The sequence below is a fragment of the Ahaetulla prasina genome, chromosome 6 (genome assembly GCF_028640845.1).
Source record: "Ahaetulla prasina isolate Xishuangbanna chromosome 6, ASM2864084v1, whole genome shotgun sequence".
Lineage (NCBI taxonomy): Eukaryota > Metazoa > Chordata > Lepidosauria > Squamata > Colubridae > Ahaetulla > Ahaetulla prasina.
The window spans coordinates 69129506-69148919 of NC_080544.1; the positions used below are offsets into that span (position 1 = coordinate 69129506).

Consider the following 19414-nt stretch of genomic DNA (forward strand, 5'->3'; position numbering starts at 1 on the left):
TAGCAGTATTGCTACGGGGTGTGTGCGGGGGGGGGGGGAAGCGGTTTGCTGGCAATGCAGGTGGCTGGGAGAGTTATACCGCGAGCGGTAGCCTTGGCTTTGTCTTGCCTGCCGCTGCCCGATGCTTCTCGTTCTCACTTAGCAGGAATGTTAATTGCAATCCAAACCCCAATGATGTCAGCGCAGAACTATTTGGAAAACAAAGAGCGGGAAGGGAAACTCGAAAGACGGCGCAGATGGCAATCTGCTGAGTGCGCTGCGAGCGAGCGAGCGCTGTCTCTCTCTCAGTTGGGTTTGGACTGGGAGGGAGGAAAGGTAGAAGCCAAACTTTCGCCATTTCCTCCAGTCTCTGCCTTTAGTCATTTCTAGGGAAATTGGCAGAGGATTCAGTTATGGGTTAACACGAAGCTTTTGAGGAGGGAGCCGCGAAGCGTTGAGGAAAGCATACTTAGGATTGCAACCCAGGACCGAAGTTAACGCGTCTGTTCCTTGGCTCAGCCTATTTGCAGGGTGGTGAGTCGGAACTTTCCTTTCTTTGCGCTGTTGGTGCGTAGGTTATGAAGATTCGCCGAGCGTTTAATTTTTCTCCCTGGCTTGCTGCAAATGTTTCTCAGGAATGTGTTGCTTTAAGAGATTCAAGATTTATTTATTTTTTTCTGGAAAGCTTTGCAGAAATATTTTTTGTTGTTTCAGAACGACCTACATTGAATTTCTTTTCTGAAGAGTAATGATTAATAAATCCGCAAAATAGATGCACTAGTCCTGATCAGACAGTCCATTTCTCTCAAAAATCTTTTTTTAAAACAAGATGATAGTTCTGTAGCATCATAGTTTTATAAAATGAAGAGTTCTGCATAGCCTCACTCCTATTAGTTGACTCCTATTTGTTTCCCCACATGATTTCCAAATAGTTATGGTTAGCTATTTTGCCTTTTGTATGGTCCCCAATTGTTTAGCACCACCATTGCAGAGTATAAAATCTGGCTAAAAACCATGCCTTTGGGCAGATGCAGAGTTCCTTTCTCTAATTCTATCCAAAGACAGGACTCCAAATCAGAGATTAGGATTAATTTTCAGATGTGGATCTCTTGTAGAAATCAACTTTGGCTGCTATGCCACATCAATATTGTCTTATTTTTGACATCTTTTATTTAAAGGATAAGAACATTTAATCAGATCATACACAGTTTTTGTTTTGCTTTTCATCTTGGATTAGAATAAAAACGTATGGGAAGAACAGGATATTAGCTCCTTACTGGAATGAGATTAAGTAGCCCTTGTGAACTGAGGAAGGTTTTTCCAAAGCTAACTAGCAGCTAGAATTCACCAAGTTTTCTATTTGAGTTGTATCTTGTTTCCAGATTCCCTCTGAAACAATACTTTGTACTTAAAGCAAAGCCATTATAATACAGTTGCAGAGAATATCAGCAAGCTTCATTTTTTATTGTTAAGCATTGTTAAGCATTGTTTCCGATTTAGTGCAACTGATTTATTGGATATGGTGAAGATTGAGAAAGTGGGGCTTCAGTTCCTGATGGTATTTATTGGCCTAAATACCCAGAGCCTATTCCATATGATGGTTGCAAAAACGTTGCATGGAAAAACAACATTTTAAGAGTATTTTCACATGCACTGTGAAATCTGATTTATTTTTGCTTCACTCTTCCACAAAACTAGAAAGATGTGCTTCCGAATCAAAAGTACAGGAAGCAGTCCTTATGTAGAGAATTTATGAGAATCCCTGGAAGCAGGCTCCACTTAAATGGGCACTTTATTTTCAGTCAAAGCCTTTGGGCTGGCTTATAGCAAATCTAAATGAATGAATCGAATAAAACCTAAGAAATGTTAATAGATGCATTTTCTCATTATATTCTTGTGCCCATAAGCTAGAAAGCCTTTGGGAAACTTCTAAATTTGCTCTCCATCTCTAAAGCAATTATTCTACAGAATGCTTCTCCTGGTGTGGCTCTTCCACATTTGTTGGGCTACAGATCCAATCAGCTATGTAGAGTGTTGGCCATACTGGCTGGGAGTGACAAGAATTATGGTCAAGGATGTCTGGAAGGCACCACATTGCAAATGACTATTCAAAAAGATACAGAATTGGAATGTAGTGGTCATCTTCAATGAGTTTATTATGTTGTGCAACCTCATGACTTTTTTTTCTCTCTTTGCAGGGTCATTTGGATGGACAATAGCTGTTAGATTCTAGCAACAAATTTTGCTGTTTTAGTGCATTCAGAAAGCACTAGGGAAGAACCCGTTAGCTGAGAATGAGGACAGCTGAGGATTCCTCTGGAACTGTCCTTCACCGCCTGATCCAAGAGCAGCTGAGGTATGGCAATCTCACTGAGAATCGTACACTCCTAGCCATACAGCAGCAGGCCTTACGAGGAGGAGGAAGCAGTGGGAGCCCCCAGTCCTCCCTTGAGAGTCTCACACAGGATGAGAGCCAAATGGTTCAGCAATCAACACGACAAGAACCCCAGGGTCAGGAGCACCATGCTGACCACCTCTACCTGGAGAATAACATGTACCGGTTCTACCAGCCTCAGCATAAAGGAGAAGAGCTTCCCACCTATGAGGAGGCCAAAGCTCAGTCTCAGTATTATGCCACACAACCAGGACAACATGTTAGGGGCACCTTGTCTGGAGCACCTATAGAAGGTGGACAGCGCAGGACCTATGCTTCTGACATTAACAGCATACCGCAAGCCGAGTCACTGAAAGAGCTGAAACATGGTCATATACGGTCACTCAGTGAGCAGCTCCTGCAGGTGTCCCTGGAGAGGAATGGCATTCAAGCACAGAACCACATGAGTTCCTCTCACAGCTACCCTCAACTTTCCAGGCACCACCAACTCTGTCTCTCTAGAGGAAAGTCCTCTGAGGCATCAGAGCCCCGTGGTCCTCCTCCAGAATATCCTTATATAATCCCTTCACAGGAGGCATCAGAAAGTTACTTTTCTGACCCCAGGCAGCACTACAGAGAAGGTCCAGGATTTCAACATCCTGAAATCAGGTAACAGTTTTGTGTTGGTTTTATATTACTTTGCTTATGTTGAAAATTGGAATTTCACAGAATACTTTCAAAGGATTGTGTTCTGGTTAGTCATTCATTTGAATTCTTCCAGTACTTAAACCTAGCCCTTTCCATCTTGTCAAGAAAGCACCTTCCTTTTTTCTTTCCCTAAGGAGATAAATTGGATGTGGATGGTTATTATCCTAAGTGGAGATGTATGGAGTTAAAAACTTTTGAATCCTGTTTCAATTTTAGCTCCTCCTCTTCCCCCAACTTTACCTTTCCTTGTGGAAGATTTGCCTTTGATTTGTATTTAACTTTTTTTGGTTTTGTAAAGAGATTTTGCTAATTGTAGGGCAGATTGGGCACACAACTTCCATGAACAATGTGAGAAAGAATTGGCATTCACTGTTGTCCAAAGATAAAGAAGCAAATAGTTCAGATAGCATGGAAAAATGTAAAGGAGTTATAGCAGACATTCCTCCAAGCTTTGTAAAGAGGTACAAAGGCCATTTGATTCTGTTTTGGGAGGGTATAGTTCAAGATTCCATTTCATCATAGTTACTCTTACTGGTAGAGGAAGAATCAGAGTTATACCTCTTGTGTAACTTTGTATTTAGGAATGCAAGCTTATCTGAACATCCTATCTCTTTAGCATGTAACTATCTTCCTAGGTTTTATGAATTGTGCCAGCAACTAATGAGCTGAGAATGCTGAGGGCCAATCTTGGACCTGGCTTGCTTTTGGCCCATAAAGAACATTCCTTTTTGCTTAGAATATCATAGTTTTACAGCTGGTTTTGAGTGACATTTACAAATACATTCACAACTGCCTGCCACCATTGTGACTTACCGAGAATGAAGGGGGAACTGAACCATAGTTTCTGGCTGGAGACAACCTCTAGTGAATACTGGCAGGAAGAGATAATGCTGGAGGCAGGAAATTGGCTCTTTCCTGGGGAACAAAAGAAGGGGGGGCAGTTGTGAAGGTGTATATATTCTTGTTTGCTCTAGGATCACTTTATAAGAATGTCTGAATAACTCTGCATCAAGGAGCCTTAGATGAGGCTAGGTCTTCTCAGGAAATACTTTCTGCTTTGTGCACAAGAAGAGCATCCATGTTGAATTCTATGACTCTCAATCTGCTGCTTACCTGCATAGCAGTTTAATTGTAAGAGCTGGAGGAGGGAGAACTCTAAAACTAACTTGTTTTTGTTTAGGCATTTGAACATTCCAGAATTAAATGGACCTTGGAGTTAGTCAGGTGGGATCATGGTAGCCATTAATTTTGATTAAATATTTATGCAAGTTTACTATAGAGTTGTAGAAATTAATAGAAAACTGAGTGAGGGAAGGGTTCACAGAACACACCAAGACATATGCTTGGTATGGGTTTTGGCTTAATGCAATGTAAAAACCTCATTGTGGCTTGTAAATGTGGGTTTATAGTTTAGCATAATATGTGACTAATCAGAGGTGGGTTTTTTAAAAAAAATTGGAGTAAATGAAAGCATGGCATAGTAGTGTTGAACTCAAACACCGAATTAAAGATTAAAGTGCAAATAATAAACTGGATAGCATCAGTTGTACCATGAAATCCATGCTTTATGAAACAGGTTTGTGTTTTTCTCAAAATTAGGAGCCTTTGTACAAATAGTAATAAAAAATGCTGCACTACAAATCTTATTAGTGGATAACTGGAATTTAAAGCAGTCTTGAATGGTTTACCCATTCTAGGCTACCATATCTGGACTGGAAAAATGTAGGTGACAACAGAAGATAGCAAAGAGAAACCCTAATTACCATCTAGTGGTTGTCTGGATTTTTGCAGCAGAGATGGAAATCTTAATCCAATCTTCTATGTTCTAAAACTCTCCTAGTTTTAGTTAGGGAAACAGTGTTCAGCTAATAAACATTTAGAGGGGTAGAATTTTTAAAGCCTAGGATATTTAACTTGTTCATATGGCTGACCCAGATACTTGAGCTTTGCTACATACAGGGCTGGAGCCTTCCTTCTAGAAAGTAGTTATCATTAATTTCTTCATCTTTTAATTTTTTAGGATGATGCAAACTCCGATGTCCCAAGCTTTCATGCCACAACAGGCTGCTCTCTGTCATAACCATCTGGGATCACTTACTTCAGCTGGGGTGGCAGCTTTGATGGCAACTCAGGCTGCTTCTACTAGTAACCACTTGTCCCATATAGAAGCTGTGTTGATGGAGAATAAGAAATTGTTAAGAGAGAATGAGACGTTTCAAAGAGAAAATGAGTTGTTGCGGAGGGAACTTGAGAGTTACAATGAAAAGGCCAACCGGATTCAAAAGGTAAAAACCAAGCATAGCTCTACTTTAGCCAAGCTATCTAATCAAAAAATATGCAACTAATACACATTTTGTCATGGAAGGTGAAACTACTGCAATCAAGGGCAAAGTCATAATTAAACTTTCTAAAATTTAAATCCTTATTTAGTGTAAGAAAAGAGTATTTGTTGACTATCTCGTCTATCTTGGCAGCAAGAGTGGAGAATCTGGTTTTATGTTCTCCAACTGTAGGAAAACTTGGTTGATGAGCCAAAGCAGGTCTTTTCAGGTTAATAGGCATGCTTGGAATTTTGAGAGCATATTGCAGAATATTTCACAATAATTGTTATATGATGCAGCAGCATGTTCATTACCATCACCATTTAATTTTGGATTTTTGTATTCTGAGCAGATTGGCATAATTACAAAGTACTGGGTTTGGAAATAGCAATCCACCATTTTTATCTTCTAGGAATATGACGCCTTTCTTGCAGAATGCCTATTTGGAAATAAAGAAAATGCTAGAAATGATACACTGCTTTATATTATGTCAGCTTCCATTTTTAAATTTTGATTGGTGTTACTTTTCCACACCATTTAGATAGAATTGATCATTATAAGTTTGTATTATGCCACAGTTACAATCGTTGTACATTGCACATAAGTACAGAAAGCAGGCCTTTTGGAGTTTAGAAACCAGAAATGGCATATAGAGAACAGTACTTTATGAAGACCAATAATTGATCTTTCTAACCCCAGTATCTCTTACTTCAATGAAGGCTTGCAAGGTCAGTGGTGAAAGTTAATTCATGTGTCCCAAACAAGTACACAAGTTATGAGTGGTAGAATTATCCATTCATCCAAGACTGTAAAAGAAAAAGAAAAAATGCAGCTTTTTCTGCTACTTGAAGTCATCAAATATGATAACTTCAATAATTATCTGCATGGCTTTTTAAAAAATGCACATCAAGTCCATTTTGAAGTAGCAATTCCCAAATTTACACTAAGCTAAGGTTTCTATAGTTTATTGAAGAAGCCACTGTAACTTAGCCATGTAACACTTAGCCATAAATCATGCTTTACAAACCCCAATAACTGAGTTCACTCATTCTGCTAAACAAAGCAAAACGAAGTTCTGGTGTGGTAATTCAGATAATCCTGAATTGACAGCACGAAATTGTGGATCAACAAGACAGCCACTAAATACCCCCAACCCCAAAGCACCACTGTTTCCTTACAATTAAAATAATTGTGCTGAGATCTTCCAAATTCTTGCCTCAAACTTTCATGGAGGCTCTTGTGAGATTGTTCTTTGTTGTACTTTCTCGCATACAACTATCATGCAAGACCCCTGTGGGAGACCTAGGGCAGGGGTCTGCAAACCTGGCTCTTTTAAGACTTAGCAAAGCTGGCTAAGGAACTCTGGGAGTTGAAGTCCACAAGTCTTAAAAGAGCCAAGTTTGCAGACCCCTGGCCTAGGGAAACTGAAAAGATTGCTTACCTCTTCCCTGTTCTATTGCTCTGTGATTGGTTTGGGCTTGGAGTTACCTGTGAATCCAGCTATTGTGTTTGGAACAATTGTGATGTTCCCTGGAACAGTAGAGTGCTTCATAGAGCTTCGCTTTCAGCAACATTTCTCCAGATGCTCTCCTTTTTGCCTTTGGTTTCCCAGAAACAGATGTCCTGAAAACCATCTCCTCCTTTAATACTTTTCAATTGCTCTCCCTCCCCTTTAAACAGCTGTGGAGCACAAGCTAACAGGACCCAACTGATCTTAAGCTGAAGCAGTTGTTGAGTGGAGAGAGAGAGGGGGAGAGAAAAGAGTCTATTCACCTCCTCTGCTAACAGTTGTGCTCTCCTGTTATCTGGCCCTGCCTCCTGGGCTCTCTTGGTAGGCAAGACACAGAAGCTTTTGTGCAGAAACACACAAGGAGAGGCTGTGGCAGCCCAGCATCAGCCAAGGGCGAGAATACTCTTCTTGAAGCCATTGAGTTATTTGGGGATGGCCTGACACGTGCCAGGGCTGCAGAGGGAATATGCCAGGCCTGCAAAGTAAAGCGGGAACAATGGAACATGAAACTGCGTATCAGTTGGAACTAAGGAAGAATAAGGCAGAAGTGTGAAAGAAAAAAAGAAGAGGGGGGAAAAAACCCACAGCATGTCCTAAAGTATTTTAATAGAATAGTGTAGTATGATTTCCTGGGTTTAGATAGTACGAAATCTGGGCTTAGATAGTATGAAATCCTGGGTTTAGAAAATTTAGAACTCCGCCGCCTTCAATAGGACCTGTATTTAACTCATAGAATCATCTTTTGCAATGTTCTTCCTGTTGAAAACTTCTTCAGCTTCAATCACAACAATACAAGAGCAAACAATAGATTTAAACTTAATGTTAACCGCTTCAATCTTGATTGCAGAAAATATGATTTCTGTAACAGAGTTGTTAATGCTTGGAACACATTACCTGATTCTGTAGTCTCTTCTCAAAATCCCAAAATCTTTAACCAAAAACTATCTACTATTGACCTCACCCCATTCCTAAGAGGTCTATAAGGGGTGTGCATAAGAGCAAATGTGCCTACCATTCCCTGTCCTATTGTTCCTCTTCATTATATCCAATTAATACAGTTATTACATACTTATGCTCATATATATGCTTATATATTATATAGTTATTTCATGTTAATGCTTATATACACTGTTATGACAAAAATAAATAAAATAAAGATTTAGGTCAGGACTTTGCTGGCTGAGGAACTCTGGGAGTTGAAGTCCGCAAGCCTTAAAGTTGCCAAGGTTGAAAAGCTCTGATTTAGGTCACAAATTGTAAACGTCTAATGTCATGATTTTACTGATTCTGTTTATTGCCTTCACAACTTCAGTGTCATTTGGGCCCAGTTCATATTATCAACTTCCTTGTATAAGGGGAACAATGAAACCACCATTGCTTGTTTGTAGTTTTTGTAATGGATGTGGTTGCTGGTTATCAAGCAGGTTCAAACCCAATTCAAAACAGGCTCAGGAATATATTGGATAGGTAGCAAATGGTGTAAAATGGAAAAAAAAAAGCAATGATACATTGGACTTTGAGAAACCAGATTAACATATTGGGTTTTATTTAAATTATCTTGAATGAGGTGGCAGTGATGCTGACTTCACCTTTTTATGATTGTTTTAATCTGCTTTAAAGCTTTTAAATTGCTTTAAATAGGTGTTTTCTCATTAAGTTTTGCTGTGACAGTTTTATACATTTCCTCATAATTAGGTATTGTACAGTATACTGTATATATATATACACACTACATTTAATAACACTACATTTGTAAAATACTATTTCAATAAACATCATTATAGTAACATTTTAGCATTGGCACACAGCCTATATTTTGGTCTAGTAATAGAAAATGTTGGAAATGATGACTGACCCCCAAATAAACTGTTTAAAACTATGTGAAAACAATGGCTTGAGAAAGTAATAACATCAAGAAACTTCTATTACAGTTTCCATTTCAGTTATGTCTTGTGAGAGCCTGGCTTTTTAAACTCGTACATGCTTAGTCAATTTTATGTTTAGTTTGTGACTTTTGAATATTAAGAAATGTTTGTTATTTGTATTCCATTGCAAATTTGAAGTTCAGTTGTTAGGGAAATACTATTACTATACAGGTAGTCCTCAACTTACAACCACAATTGAGCCCAAAATTTCCATTGCTAAGTATAACACTTGTTAACTGAATTTTGCCCCATTTTACAGCCTTTCTTGACACAGTTGTTAAGTGAATCACTGCACTTGTTTAGTTAGTTACCCGGTTAAATGAACCTTGCTTCCCCATTGACTTTGCTTGTCAGAAGGTCACAAAAGGGGATCACATGACCCCAGGACACTCAATCGTCATAAATATAAGTCAGTTGCCAAGCATCTGAATTTTGATCACGTGATCTTGGGGATGCTGCAATCGTCAAGTGTGAGAAATGGTCATAAATGGTTCAATGGCGTTGTAACTTTGAACATTCACTAAATGAACTGTTGTAAATCGAAGACTACCTTTAATTTATGGATTTTATTATGCAGATATGTTTAACCCAAATGTTTTGGTTTTTGATACTTAGTTGGAAAGCGAAATTCAACAAATTTCAGAAGATTATGAAAATCTAATGAAAGCATCATTAAAGCGAGAAGCTTTGGAGAAGACCATGAGAAACAAAAAGGATGGGGAAATGAGGAGGTTGCAGGATTTCAATCGGGATCTCAAAGGTAAGGCAATTTGGAAAGGTCAAATTGTAAATTTGAGTGATGCTGTGAGTCAGAAAGATGTTTGTTACGTTTTAAATTTCTGATCTTACCACCACTCTAACGCAATTGGCATAGGTTGCATTCAGCTTCATTCTGCTACAGCCATTGACTCAGTAGCCAATGAGAGAGATTTGAGCATCTGCTGCTATAGGCAGCTTCTCTTCCTCTTTAGTGGTAAGATTTTGATTGGAGGCAAAGAGTTGACCATCACTGCCCACTGGCACAATGGTTAATGGTAATCAGAATAAAAAGACAGGTTGTGACCAAGAGGTGACCTGGCAGTGCATTTTTATGGCTTGTTGACAGTTTTTCAAAATCATTTTTGATTTACTGAATTATTTAATTTGGAAGGTTCCAAAAAATTATCTATTTATTTTCCAGACTGTAAATATTATTATTAGGGAGGAAAAAATAGCAGAATGTCACAGAATCTTAGAATGTCTGGATTCCAAGCCTCTAATAAGGCTTGAAATCCAGAGAAACATTGTTCTTATTTAAACTTATTTATTAAATAAATAAACCATTTTTTTCTGAAGCAATATTTGTGCCATTATTAGCAGGTGTGCCCTCCAACAGTGTTAAACACAATAGCACCTTTGGCAAATGACAAATACTGTCTGTGCCATTCCAGAAATCCATGAATATTTGAACACTGAAATACGTTCTAATCTTGATTTTTTTCCCCTTTCAATTTGATATAGAGCGATTAGAATCAGCAAACAAACAATTGGCCAACCGGGCACAGGAAAATCAAGAAGGAAACCAAGGGACTATGGCAAAACTTGTTGCTCAAAGTAAGCCTCTTGAAAACATTTTGCTATTTCAACTGTATTTCTACTCCCCATGGGCCCTTCTGATAGTATCCCTCTGCATATCTCTGGTTTTTCATTTGTATACCAGTATTCAACAGGACCAGTGTCTTGTTCCTTGTATCTTTGCCTCAAACAAGCTGTGGTCCCTTTAAGATTGAAGAGGAGGCGGTTCCTCCTTTGGAAGCTTTTTGCCATTCCCCTGAGGAGGCTAAGTTATTCTTGGCACTTAAACTAGAGCCATTAATCACAGCAACCATCAGTGTGACCTGGATTCTTTGAATTCCAATGGCTGTTCTGGCTGTTCCAGCACACAAGCTATACTCCCTCTCCTTAAAGTCCTAGGTCCAAGATGTTTCTTGCTGCTGTTCTGGATTTTTGAAAAGAGGGATTGTTGTCAAAGGATGAGAATTGGCCTGGCAATGGGGGTGGAAGTTGGCAGGAAATGTACTTACACTCAACTTTTGCCCATCCAGTTCAAGAAACCACCTCTCCCCTTCCAGAAAATGAGTTCTGCGTCCTTGCAAAAAGTACCTCTCCTCCTGGCTTTGTAAATACAGCAGTGGGAAACAGTAATCCTATGCATAATTACTCAGAAAAACCCTGCTTTTCACTTAAGCAACCATCCCCGTTGGTGAGAATTAGAATCTCCACTTTATTATTTAAAGGGTTATGACTCTTCTGTCTGCTTTATTAGAATGGTTCTACCTCTTAATCAAGTTTCAGCAAATCATGAAAGAGTGGTAGAGTATGGATCATGTCCTTATTATTTTAGCTCCCACATATAATTATTGTGGCAGTTTGGCCACCACATTTTGGTCTCTTAAAGGTAAGGAAAACTTATAAATAATGCCAGAGTCTTTCTGCGAATGGGGGAAAGCAGTTTGGTGCTCTCTGCAGAATCTTGAATGAAACTGCTAAAGATAGTCATGCTTCCCTAACCTTTGGTGTAGGGTAGGGTAGGAGGGAGGAAATGACATAGCTTACTAGATATGTAGGGCATAAATTGAATCTCTCAACAGTGGCAGAGAATCTGTGGCTTTCATGTATTGCCATATTCCGATACCTATTATTGTTAGCCAGCATGACCAATGATTTAGGGTGAGGCAAATCATAATCCAATATCATCTGGAACGGTACAGATTTCTTGTATCTCTTCTACAGCAGCATGGTTTGCAACTTCCCATAAATTCTTCATCTTACCTTGTTGGGCCCCAGCCATGATCACATCATCGAAAACTGTGGCATGGAAGCATGACCTAAGAAATAATAGGAACATTGTGTAAGATCAAAGTATTATGGCACAACGGTGCATGTTTTTTCCTCTTGAGTCTGGCAGTTTCCTGGGTGTAAGCCCTAACATAACCCTGTCACGGAATTATTTCAATAGTCAACAGATTATTGAAAATGAAGGCAATACCCATTTCTCTTCTAAAAATTTCGGATTTGGGCTTACTGTGTTACAGTTAAAAATTATCTTTAAGGTTACAGTGTCAGAAATGTGGAGAACATAGCTGTGGTTTATGCCAAACCTCTTCTTTTTTTGACTTCAGACTATGAATATCAGCAAGAAAGGGAAAAGTTACAGCGGGAAATTGCACGTCTACATGGCACTAATGAAGACCAACGCCGGCGGGCTGAACTGTTGGAGCAGGCTCTGAGTAGTGCTCAGGCCCGCACTGCTAAAATGGAAGATGAGTTGCAGAAGAAGCGAGCATATGTGGAGAAAGTAGAACGGTTGCAACAGGCCCTGGGCCAGCTCCAAGCTGCATGTGAAAAGCGTGAGCAACTAGAACTGCGTCTCCGGACACGTTTAGAGCAGGAACTGAAGATTCTGCGGGCTCAGCAGGTAAGAGAAGGACCAAGAAATAATGGCAAAAAAGTATGAAGAATATTCTGCTTACTAAGTTTGGAAGCAGTTTTGAAAGTTCGGATCACCCACATACTGATGGATTTTTGTCTTATTTCATCTTCTTACTAAAGACCCAACAATTTTACTGCCCATTAACATAGGAAGACTGTATCTCTAGAATACTCCATTTAGTGTTACCTCAAGCCCAATAATAGAAGAATGTTTGTGAACAAATCTAAACATTATGGAAGATATACGTCCCCTTTTGTCTTTTTGCACAACTAATCAAATAAGAATTTGTGGATGCAAGTATACAGCACTGTACAACTGGAAGTTGAATAATTCGTTAGGCAATGGTTAGCAGTCTGTTTATCAGTTGATCTTTTTTAATTAGCATTTATTGAGATTGTGTTAATCATAAAATGTTAAGATTTTATAAAAGGAAGTCATGCACACTATAAAGAACAAGTCCTATTTCAGCAAGAAATTAAAGGAAAACAGTGACTGGGTGCAAAAATCAAATCTGTTTTTTTTTTTAAAAAAAAAATACACCTTTCAGATATGCAACTTTTTACTAGATTCAGATAATGCAATCAGGAAAAGGCTGAGTCCCTTCAAACTGTGATGGGAAATGTAGGGTATATGTTGAATCTCCTGGAGAAAAACTCCCTGGAACAAAGAATATGCTTAATTATTGCAATTTTTTTAAATCTGGAATTCCCACATTACTTCTATTCTAGCTCTTTATCCCTATGCCAAAGTGGAGCAGAAAGCTATTTAGAATCAGGCAGATTTATAGTTGGTTCTAGTCAATTTTACTCCTGTAAAGAAAAGCTTTGAATTAGGCAGAAGTAATTTGCTGTGTAGAAACTCCATTAGATTCTTGTAGGCCAAATAAATAGCTGAATCCAGACTTCCAAATTCTTTAAGCCTGATTTTTACTGGTAGGCTATACTGAAGTACAAGGGAGATGCCAGAAATGCGTGCCTTATCTTGCATTGGGCCTATTATGTTAAATGGACTGCTTTTGCAGAAGCACCAAACACAAAATTAAATGAGTCTCTCTCTCTCTTTTGCTTTGCTACTCCAGAGGCAGATGGGAGCCCCAGGTGGAGGATCCCCTGAGTTGAATGCCCACATACTGTCTGAACAGCTGAGAGAAAGGGAAGAAAAAATCCTGGCCCTGGAGGCTGATATGACCAAATGGGAGCAAAAGTACCTGGAGGAGTGTACTATGCGACAGTTTGCTATGGATGCTGCTGCCACAGCTGCTGCACAGCGGGACACCACCATTATCAACCACTCCCCACGCCATTCTCCCAACAGCAGCTTTGACGAAGACCTTTTGCTTGCAAACCACAAGCATCAGGAGATGGAAAACAGGTTTGTCTTGTTAAAGAAAATTACTTCTCTATTGGCTTAGCCCCAGCAGAAAGAAAGACGATTATCCTTTTTAACCCTGCACTGTTTTTTTTAAAAAATGGCTTCCTTACCAGACAACATTCACAGTATGCCAAAGAGAACAGATTAACAGCAGCTTCTTTTCTGTAAAATGTAACATGAGGGTACATGTTATGGGATGCTTAGAAGGAAGGCTTTGTTCAACTGCTAGACTTTAACATTCTGGTGGATGCTTCCTGCAAATTGTAATGTGTGCTGGTGGTTTCCTTATTGTTCATTTTATTTCCCAGATTAAAAGAACTTCATGCCCAAATCCTTGAAAAGGATGCTGTCATCAAGGTACTGCAACAGCGTTCTCGGAAGGACCCCAACAAGGCTCATCAGGGCTCCCTACGACCTGCAAAATCAGTGCCATCAGTGTTTGCAGCATCTGGCATGCAATGTTGGCCAGGAAACTCTGTTAGTGAAAGCGATTACCAGAGCAATCCAGATAACAAGGGTAGGATTCTATAGTTACATGTACTTATTGCACATTCAATGCTTCTTGTCCTTTGGTTCCATTTAGGCCTTTTAGGCAATGTGGTGGTTTTATATTGACAGCATTCACTCCCCCCCCCCATTCTCATATCTTTATGCTTTTACCAAGTGAATTTGACTCACTTTAGATTTTCCAAATCTATGGTTGACAAGATCAGGGAAATGAAGCTATGTGAGATAACAAAAATGTAACATGCTGTCAGACCAACAGAGTTAGTTAGTGCAAACTATGATTTTCAGATCCGCTATAAAACAGTATAGTGAAGACAAACTGATTTTAGGAAAGTTCCTTGCAAATATCACATTCCTAGCCTTCCAGAATGTGGAAGATCAGGAATGCAAGTTAATTCTCTGAAACCATTGGCTACTAATTAGAACCATGAATTAGTTCTCTACAATTCTTTGCCTTCTCTTGGTCATTAAGAAGCCCTACTGTGGAATTTCCATCCACGTAGCCTACAGTGAGAGGTTGAATAAATATATATGATATTAGCAGAACATCTTCTTAATTATTTCCTTGTAGATGTTCGTGTTAGGAATAAATAGTAGAAAATATAAAAGAGTACAATTTTCATTTTGGTAAATAAATGCTATCCTTAAATATTACTGATTATTTGATGGCTGGGTTCATACATTATATGTAACCTTAAATAGTTTGTGAGGATCTGGCTTGCATGGTTTATGACAAGATTATCAGTTATTATGTTCAGAAAATAGGCAAACCATAGTTGGCAATATGTGAACCCTTAACAATATTAATTCGATTATACTGATCTAAATTATTATATTTGGGTCTTCAGCACTCAAGGCCTCAGCAGAAGCAACTGTTCCATCAAGTTGTATCCCCTTCCACACCAAACATGGCAGCAAAGATGGAAGTACACAGACTGAAAGTCTTCCCACGAACACGCCATCTGATGAGCCCAAGTTCCGTATTGAAAAAACCAGTGGTGCAGCAAGTTCCCTAGGTAAGGACCAGTTGATGACCTTCTCTTTTAGACTTCCTAGTAGCTATATTCATAGTCTATCCAGTGACCTGCCTTCTCTGCCAGAGATGCCTGTCAGGGTTTGCATAACTAAGAGGTGAACACAGTGCTGCTGCAGCAGGCCAAATACCAGATCTAAGATTCTTCCCATAGTGACTAATCATGAGTTTCATGCAACGCAGTATAGGCTTATCCTGGAGGAGTAGGTGGGGTTGATGCAGGAAGAGCAAGAGACAGACATTAAACATCCATAATTTGTATGGATGTTTAAATTCTCTGTATTCACTGTCATATTTTCTTCAACAGTAAATTCCAAAAGTTTCTATTTACCCACTGTTTAAAACAGGTGGGAAGTAATATTATTCAGGTAGATCTGGCCCCCCCCCCCCCCAGAAAACCAGTGTAGCTCTATGACCCTGATGGGTCATGTGAAGGCATCTAGGAAAGAGGCTGAAAATCTTCAATAGTTTTGGGTTTATTAGAATAAGAATATGGTGATAAAAAGGTATATTGAGCTTTGCAGGTTTTAAACACTCATTTTGAAACTTGTTTTTGTAAAAAAAAAAAAAAAAAAAGTAACACTGCCATGAATTCACAATTTTGTCACCTTATTTCAATGGTGTGGTTAATTTCAAAATGGAGACAAAATGAGAAAACTCCAGGTTGGCTCAAGGCAACTGGTACAATCAAAGCAATTGCTGAGCGTGATTACCAGGGCCTGAAACTTAGCTTAAACCAAAACCATGGCCCTAAGAGGATTTTCCTGTATGCATAGAGTCATGTTCAGAATTTATACCAAGAACCAGATTTGATCAGCCTTCTCCAATCTATGCCTGTAATAAATAACATAGTCTTGGGAAGTGGTTAATGTTCTGCATTAATGTTTATCAGTGATCAAGGGCTACAGGAGTTTTTAATCAGGTGTTGATGTCTCTCCCATATGTCTGCTTTATGCACTATGTTAGGCAGAACACTAATGTTTTTTTGCTAGATAAAAACATTTATCTAGCCACCCCTATTTCAACCAATTCAGATTTTGATTAGTGTAATGTCTGAACTCCAACATTGATTTGCAGGTCATGAATCATGGGTTAGGATACATGAATCTTGTATTCATGGTTAAGCAACATAATTTAATGCAGTTTATAACTTCAGCCATTGAGATTGTTACGCCTACAGAATCTACTTTTCAAATCTTGTCTGCAACACTGATACAAGTTTAGCTTATGGCATCACAATGAAAAGTTTTGTTATGACAAACACAAGGGTTAAAAGTGGTTTGTCTGGCACCTAAGCCAAATGTAGCTTGCAGCTTTGTGTTTCCTCCAAACGTCTGTAGTAACATAGCCTGTTTTTCTTTGCAGAAATGTTGCCAGCTGCTAAAATTCTTGACCTGTCAGACATGGTGGAGATTCTCATCTGAGGAGCAGGAGCTCCTCTATGGACCAGACCTAGGTGTTCTTTTCTGCCTTAGTGGATTTCTGCCTTCTCGGGAGACAGTAGCAGACCAAGCGCACAAAGCCTTAGGAGCCGTTCACCAGTTAGGATGCTCTGTGGAAAGCAGCACTAAAGACTTTACAAGAAGAGATGGAAGAGATCAGCAACCAGATAGTTTGTGGATGAGTGTCTCCAACTGTAGGACATATCCGAATTTGGATAGTGCCTCCTAGGAAAATAGTTCTGCAGTATGCTGAACAACAACTGGGGCACTAGGAGTTGTGGTTAATGCTTACATCAAAGCAGCTGTTCCACTTTTTCCTCTGCTGCTGTTTTTTCCCAAGAGATGGGAATACAAACTGGGAAGTCAAGTGGGATTTTTATGCTGCCTGGGTAAGGTGGTGGCATGTTGAAGTTTGGCACTGGAAGAAGTGATATACGTAATACACAGGGCTTCTGGCAGATGCCTGGACCTGAAGCGTAAACTATCATAAGCAAAAGTGTCTGGTGCTGGTGTGGCTACAATCAATTTGCCATACTCTTCTCCCCCCCCCCCCCCCCAACTCTGTCCACTGTTCAGTTCAGAAGCAGAGGAACTGCTGCAAATGTTGGGAAGTCCAAGTGATCATCTGGAAAATAGCACATGACATATCGTAGATCTTGAGGGAAAGGGTGATCACAAAAACGATGCCGCTATTTTGTAAATATCTTCTATAAGCCACAGTCCCTCTTTTGGGGCTCTTTCTGTTCTGTTCTAATATTTGCAGTGGATCTGCTTCATATCACAGAACTATTTCCCCCCTTTGTTTTGTTATCAGATTTCTTCAATGGTTGCTTTCCCCCCATTTTTCTTCCACTTCATATCCTGTTTGTCAAGAGTTAAATATCCGCCTTCACAGTCCTTCAGATTCCCTTTCCTTTGAAGCTATTTCCCATGATGCTTTAGACTGGAATTTCCCTACTCTTTGTTTGAGTGGCAGCCAGGAACCAGTTGTTTCTGTTTCTATCTTGCCATGGCCAAGTTATCCTCATCTAAGCTGGATACATCTCTTTGTGGTGCAGATCAGCACAGCTGTATGGGGGATGAAGGACTTTGATGGAGAATTCCATCTGGGTCTAAAGCAAGATTACAACCGGATCTCTTATTAATAAGAATGGATGTTATTCTATTTGTAAAAAATGAAAAAGTGAATGAAAACTGCATTGAGAGACAAGGCAAAGTATGAGTGCAGAAGTTAAATTGGTGTTTTGAAGTGGCTGACAGTAGTAATTTTATAATTCATTAAAGGGCATTTGTGGGAATGATGTGTGTTTGAACATAGGGGTGCACAACAACATTGTGTCCCAAATTTGTGTTTTTCAAAAGAATCTGGAGAAAATATCTGTTAAAGGCACATCCTTTTCTTTTCTTTGGAACCACTCCAGAATCTGCTTTCAGCTTTCTCTGCTCTCTCCTGCCTACTGACAGCTGGCTTCTGACAGTAGCCAACTCTGAGATGAGTGCATTACTTACTCCAAATCTTTTGTTTGATTTCACCATCACATACTTTCATCCTCACCTCTGCTTCCTAGTTAAACATATGCATTTGCTGGACAACTGCATTGAAAAAAACTAAAAAAAAAAAATCCCTCCATAAATGTGTAAAAAAACGGTGTGTGGCTATTGTGTGTTGTTTACAAAGTGAAAAACAGCAAACAAAAGGTTATGAGAGAGAAGCACAGCTTAATATATTTCATATTAATATTTGGTATTCCTTTTAAAATATTTTTGTGCTGTGAACTTTTTTTTTCCTGCCAGACAGTGAGGGGTTTTTTGTTGTGTTTTTGGTGCATTTTAAGTTATCTTAAGTATTTAAATGTAAATCTGACTGTTTCTTATGCCGCCCTATACCGAGATTGCTGTAGCATTCCACTTGGTATGACAATATTTTAATAAAAATATTGTTTAATAAAACTGAGGTTATGTTTTTTTACTATGTGATGCATGTTTGTGACTGGAGGATGCAAGGATACTAAAGCATCCAAAATCAATTGGGGTAGGTATACCCTGAAACTACCCATACTGAGACACTTGTACATACAGGTTAAATAAATCATTGTAATTATTGCCTCCAAAGTGCAATTCTTTCCCATCTGATGTTTGATCTTGATGCTGCTGCCTACTAGCAAGCTAATACGGGTGTCTTCACTTAACCATTGGTCACATAACTACCATTCGAGGTTGCAGTTTATGATCCATCATCATAAGTAGTACAAGTAAGTTATGGCTGCTGCATACAAACACCTTCCATGGTCAAAATGATTTCATTTCAGGCACCTGACAGCTGGCTCACAGATTGCAGTGTCTGGTCACATGACCACAATTTGCAACTTTGGGCTTTTTTTTCCCCAGCAGAAACCTCCCATTGGATATCCTGGATTTGACCACATGGTTTGCTTAACCACCATGACTGTAACCAGCAACCATTGTAAAAACAGTCATAAAATCAGATTAGGTCACATATGGCCCATTTAGTGACCTCAATAACTTACAAAGTTCTGGGCTCAATTGTTTTAAGTCAAGGACTACCTGTAACTTATGTTCCAGTACATTTATACCCACCTTGTGTAGCAAGGTTATTTTATAGGCTTCAAAGCCTTATCCACAGCTTCCATTAGAAACCGTGTTCTGTGGGAGAAGGAATATTTGTCCATTTACTCAGGAAGTAAGAACAGCTCTGTCTGAGAAACAAACTCCACAGGGGATAGCTGTTCTTACTTCCTGAATAATCTTATC

At 39.2% G+C, this 19414-nt stretch overlaps 1 protein-coding gene across 3 annotated transcripts in view; it reads left to right on the forward strand.

Moving 5' to 3' along the window:
* The window catches only part of AMOTL2 (angiomotin like 2), a 19047-nt gene extending 720 nt beyond the window's left edge, over positions 1–18327 (forward strand). For 2 of the 3 annotated variants that reach the window (XM_058186973.1, XM_058186975.1), the window contains exons 2-10: positions 2178–3022; positions 5082–5346; positions 9433–9577; positions 10318–10410; positions 11979–12274; positions 13368–13660; positions 13969–14177; positions 15016–15183; positions 16566–18327. In XM_058186973.1, the coding sequence (XP_058042956.1) occupies positions 2274–3022; positions 5082–5346; positions 9433–9577; positions 10318–10410; positions 11979–12274; positions 13368–13660; positions 13969–14177; positions 15016–15183; positions 16566–16624 (2277 nt within the window). In that variant the 5' untranslated portion in view covers positions 2178–2273 and the 3' untranslated portion in view covers positions 16625–18327. Of the gene's footprint in view, positions 1–239; positions 514–2177; positions 3023–5081; positions 5347–9432; positions 9578–10317; positions 10411–11978; positions 12275–13367; positions 13661–13968; positions 14178–15015; positions 15184–16565 lie in introns of those variants that run through there. The other variant, XM_058186974.1, reaches the window with a different exon arrangement.
* The last annotated feature ends 1087 nt before the right edge of the window (positions 18328–19414 follow it).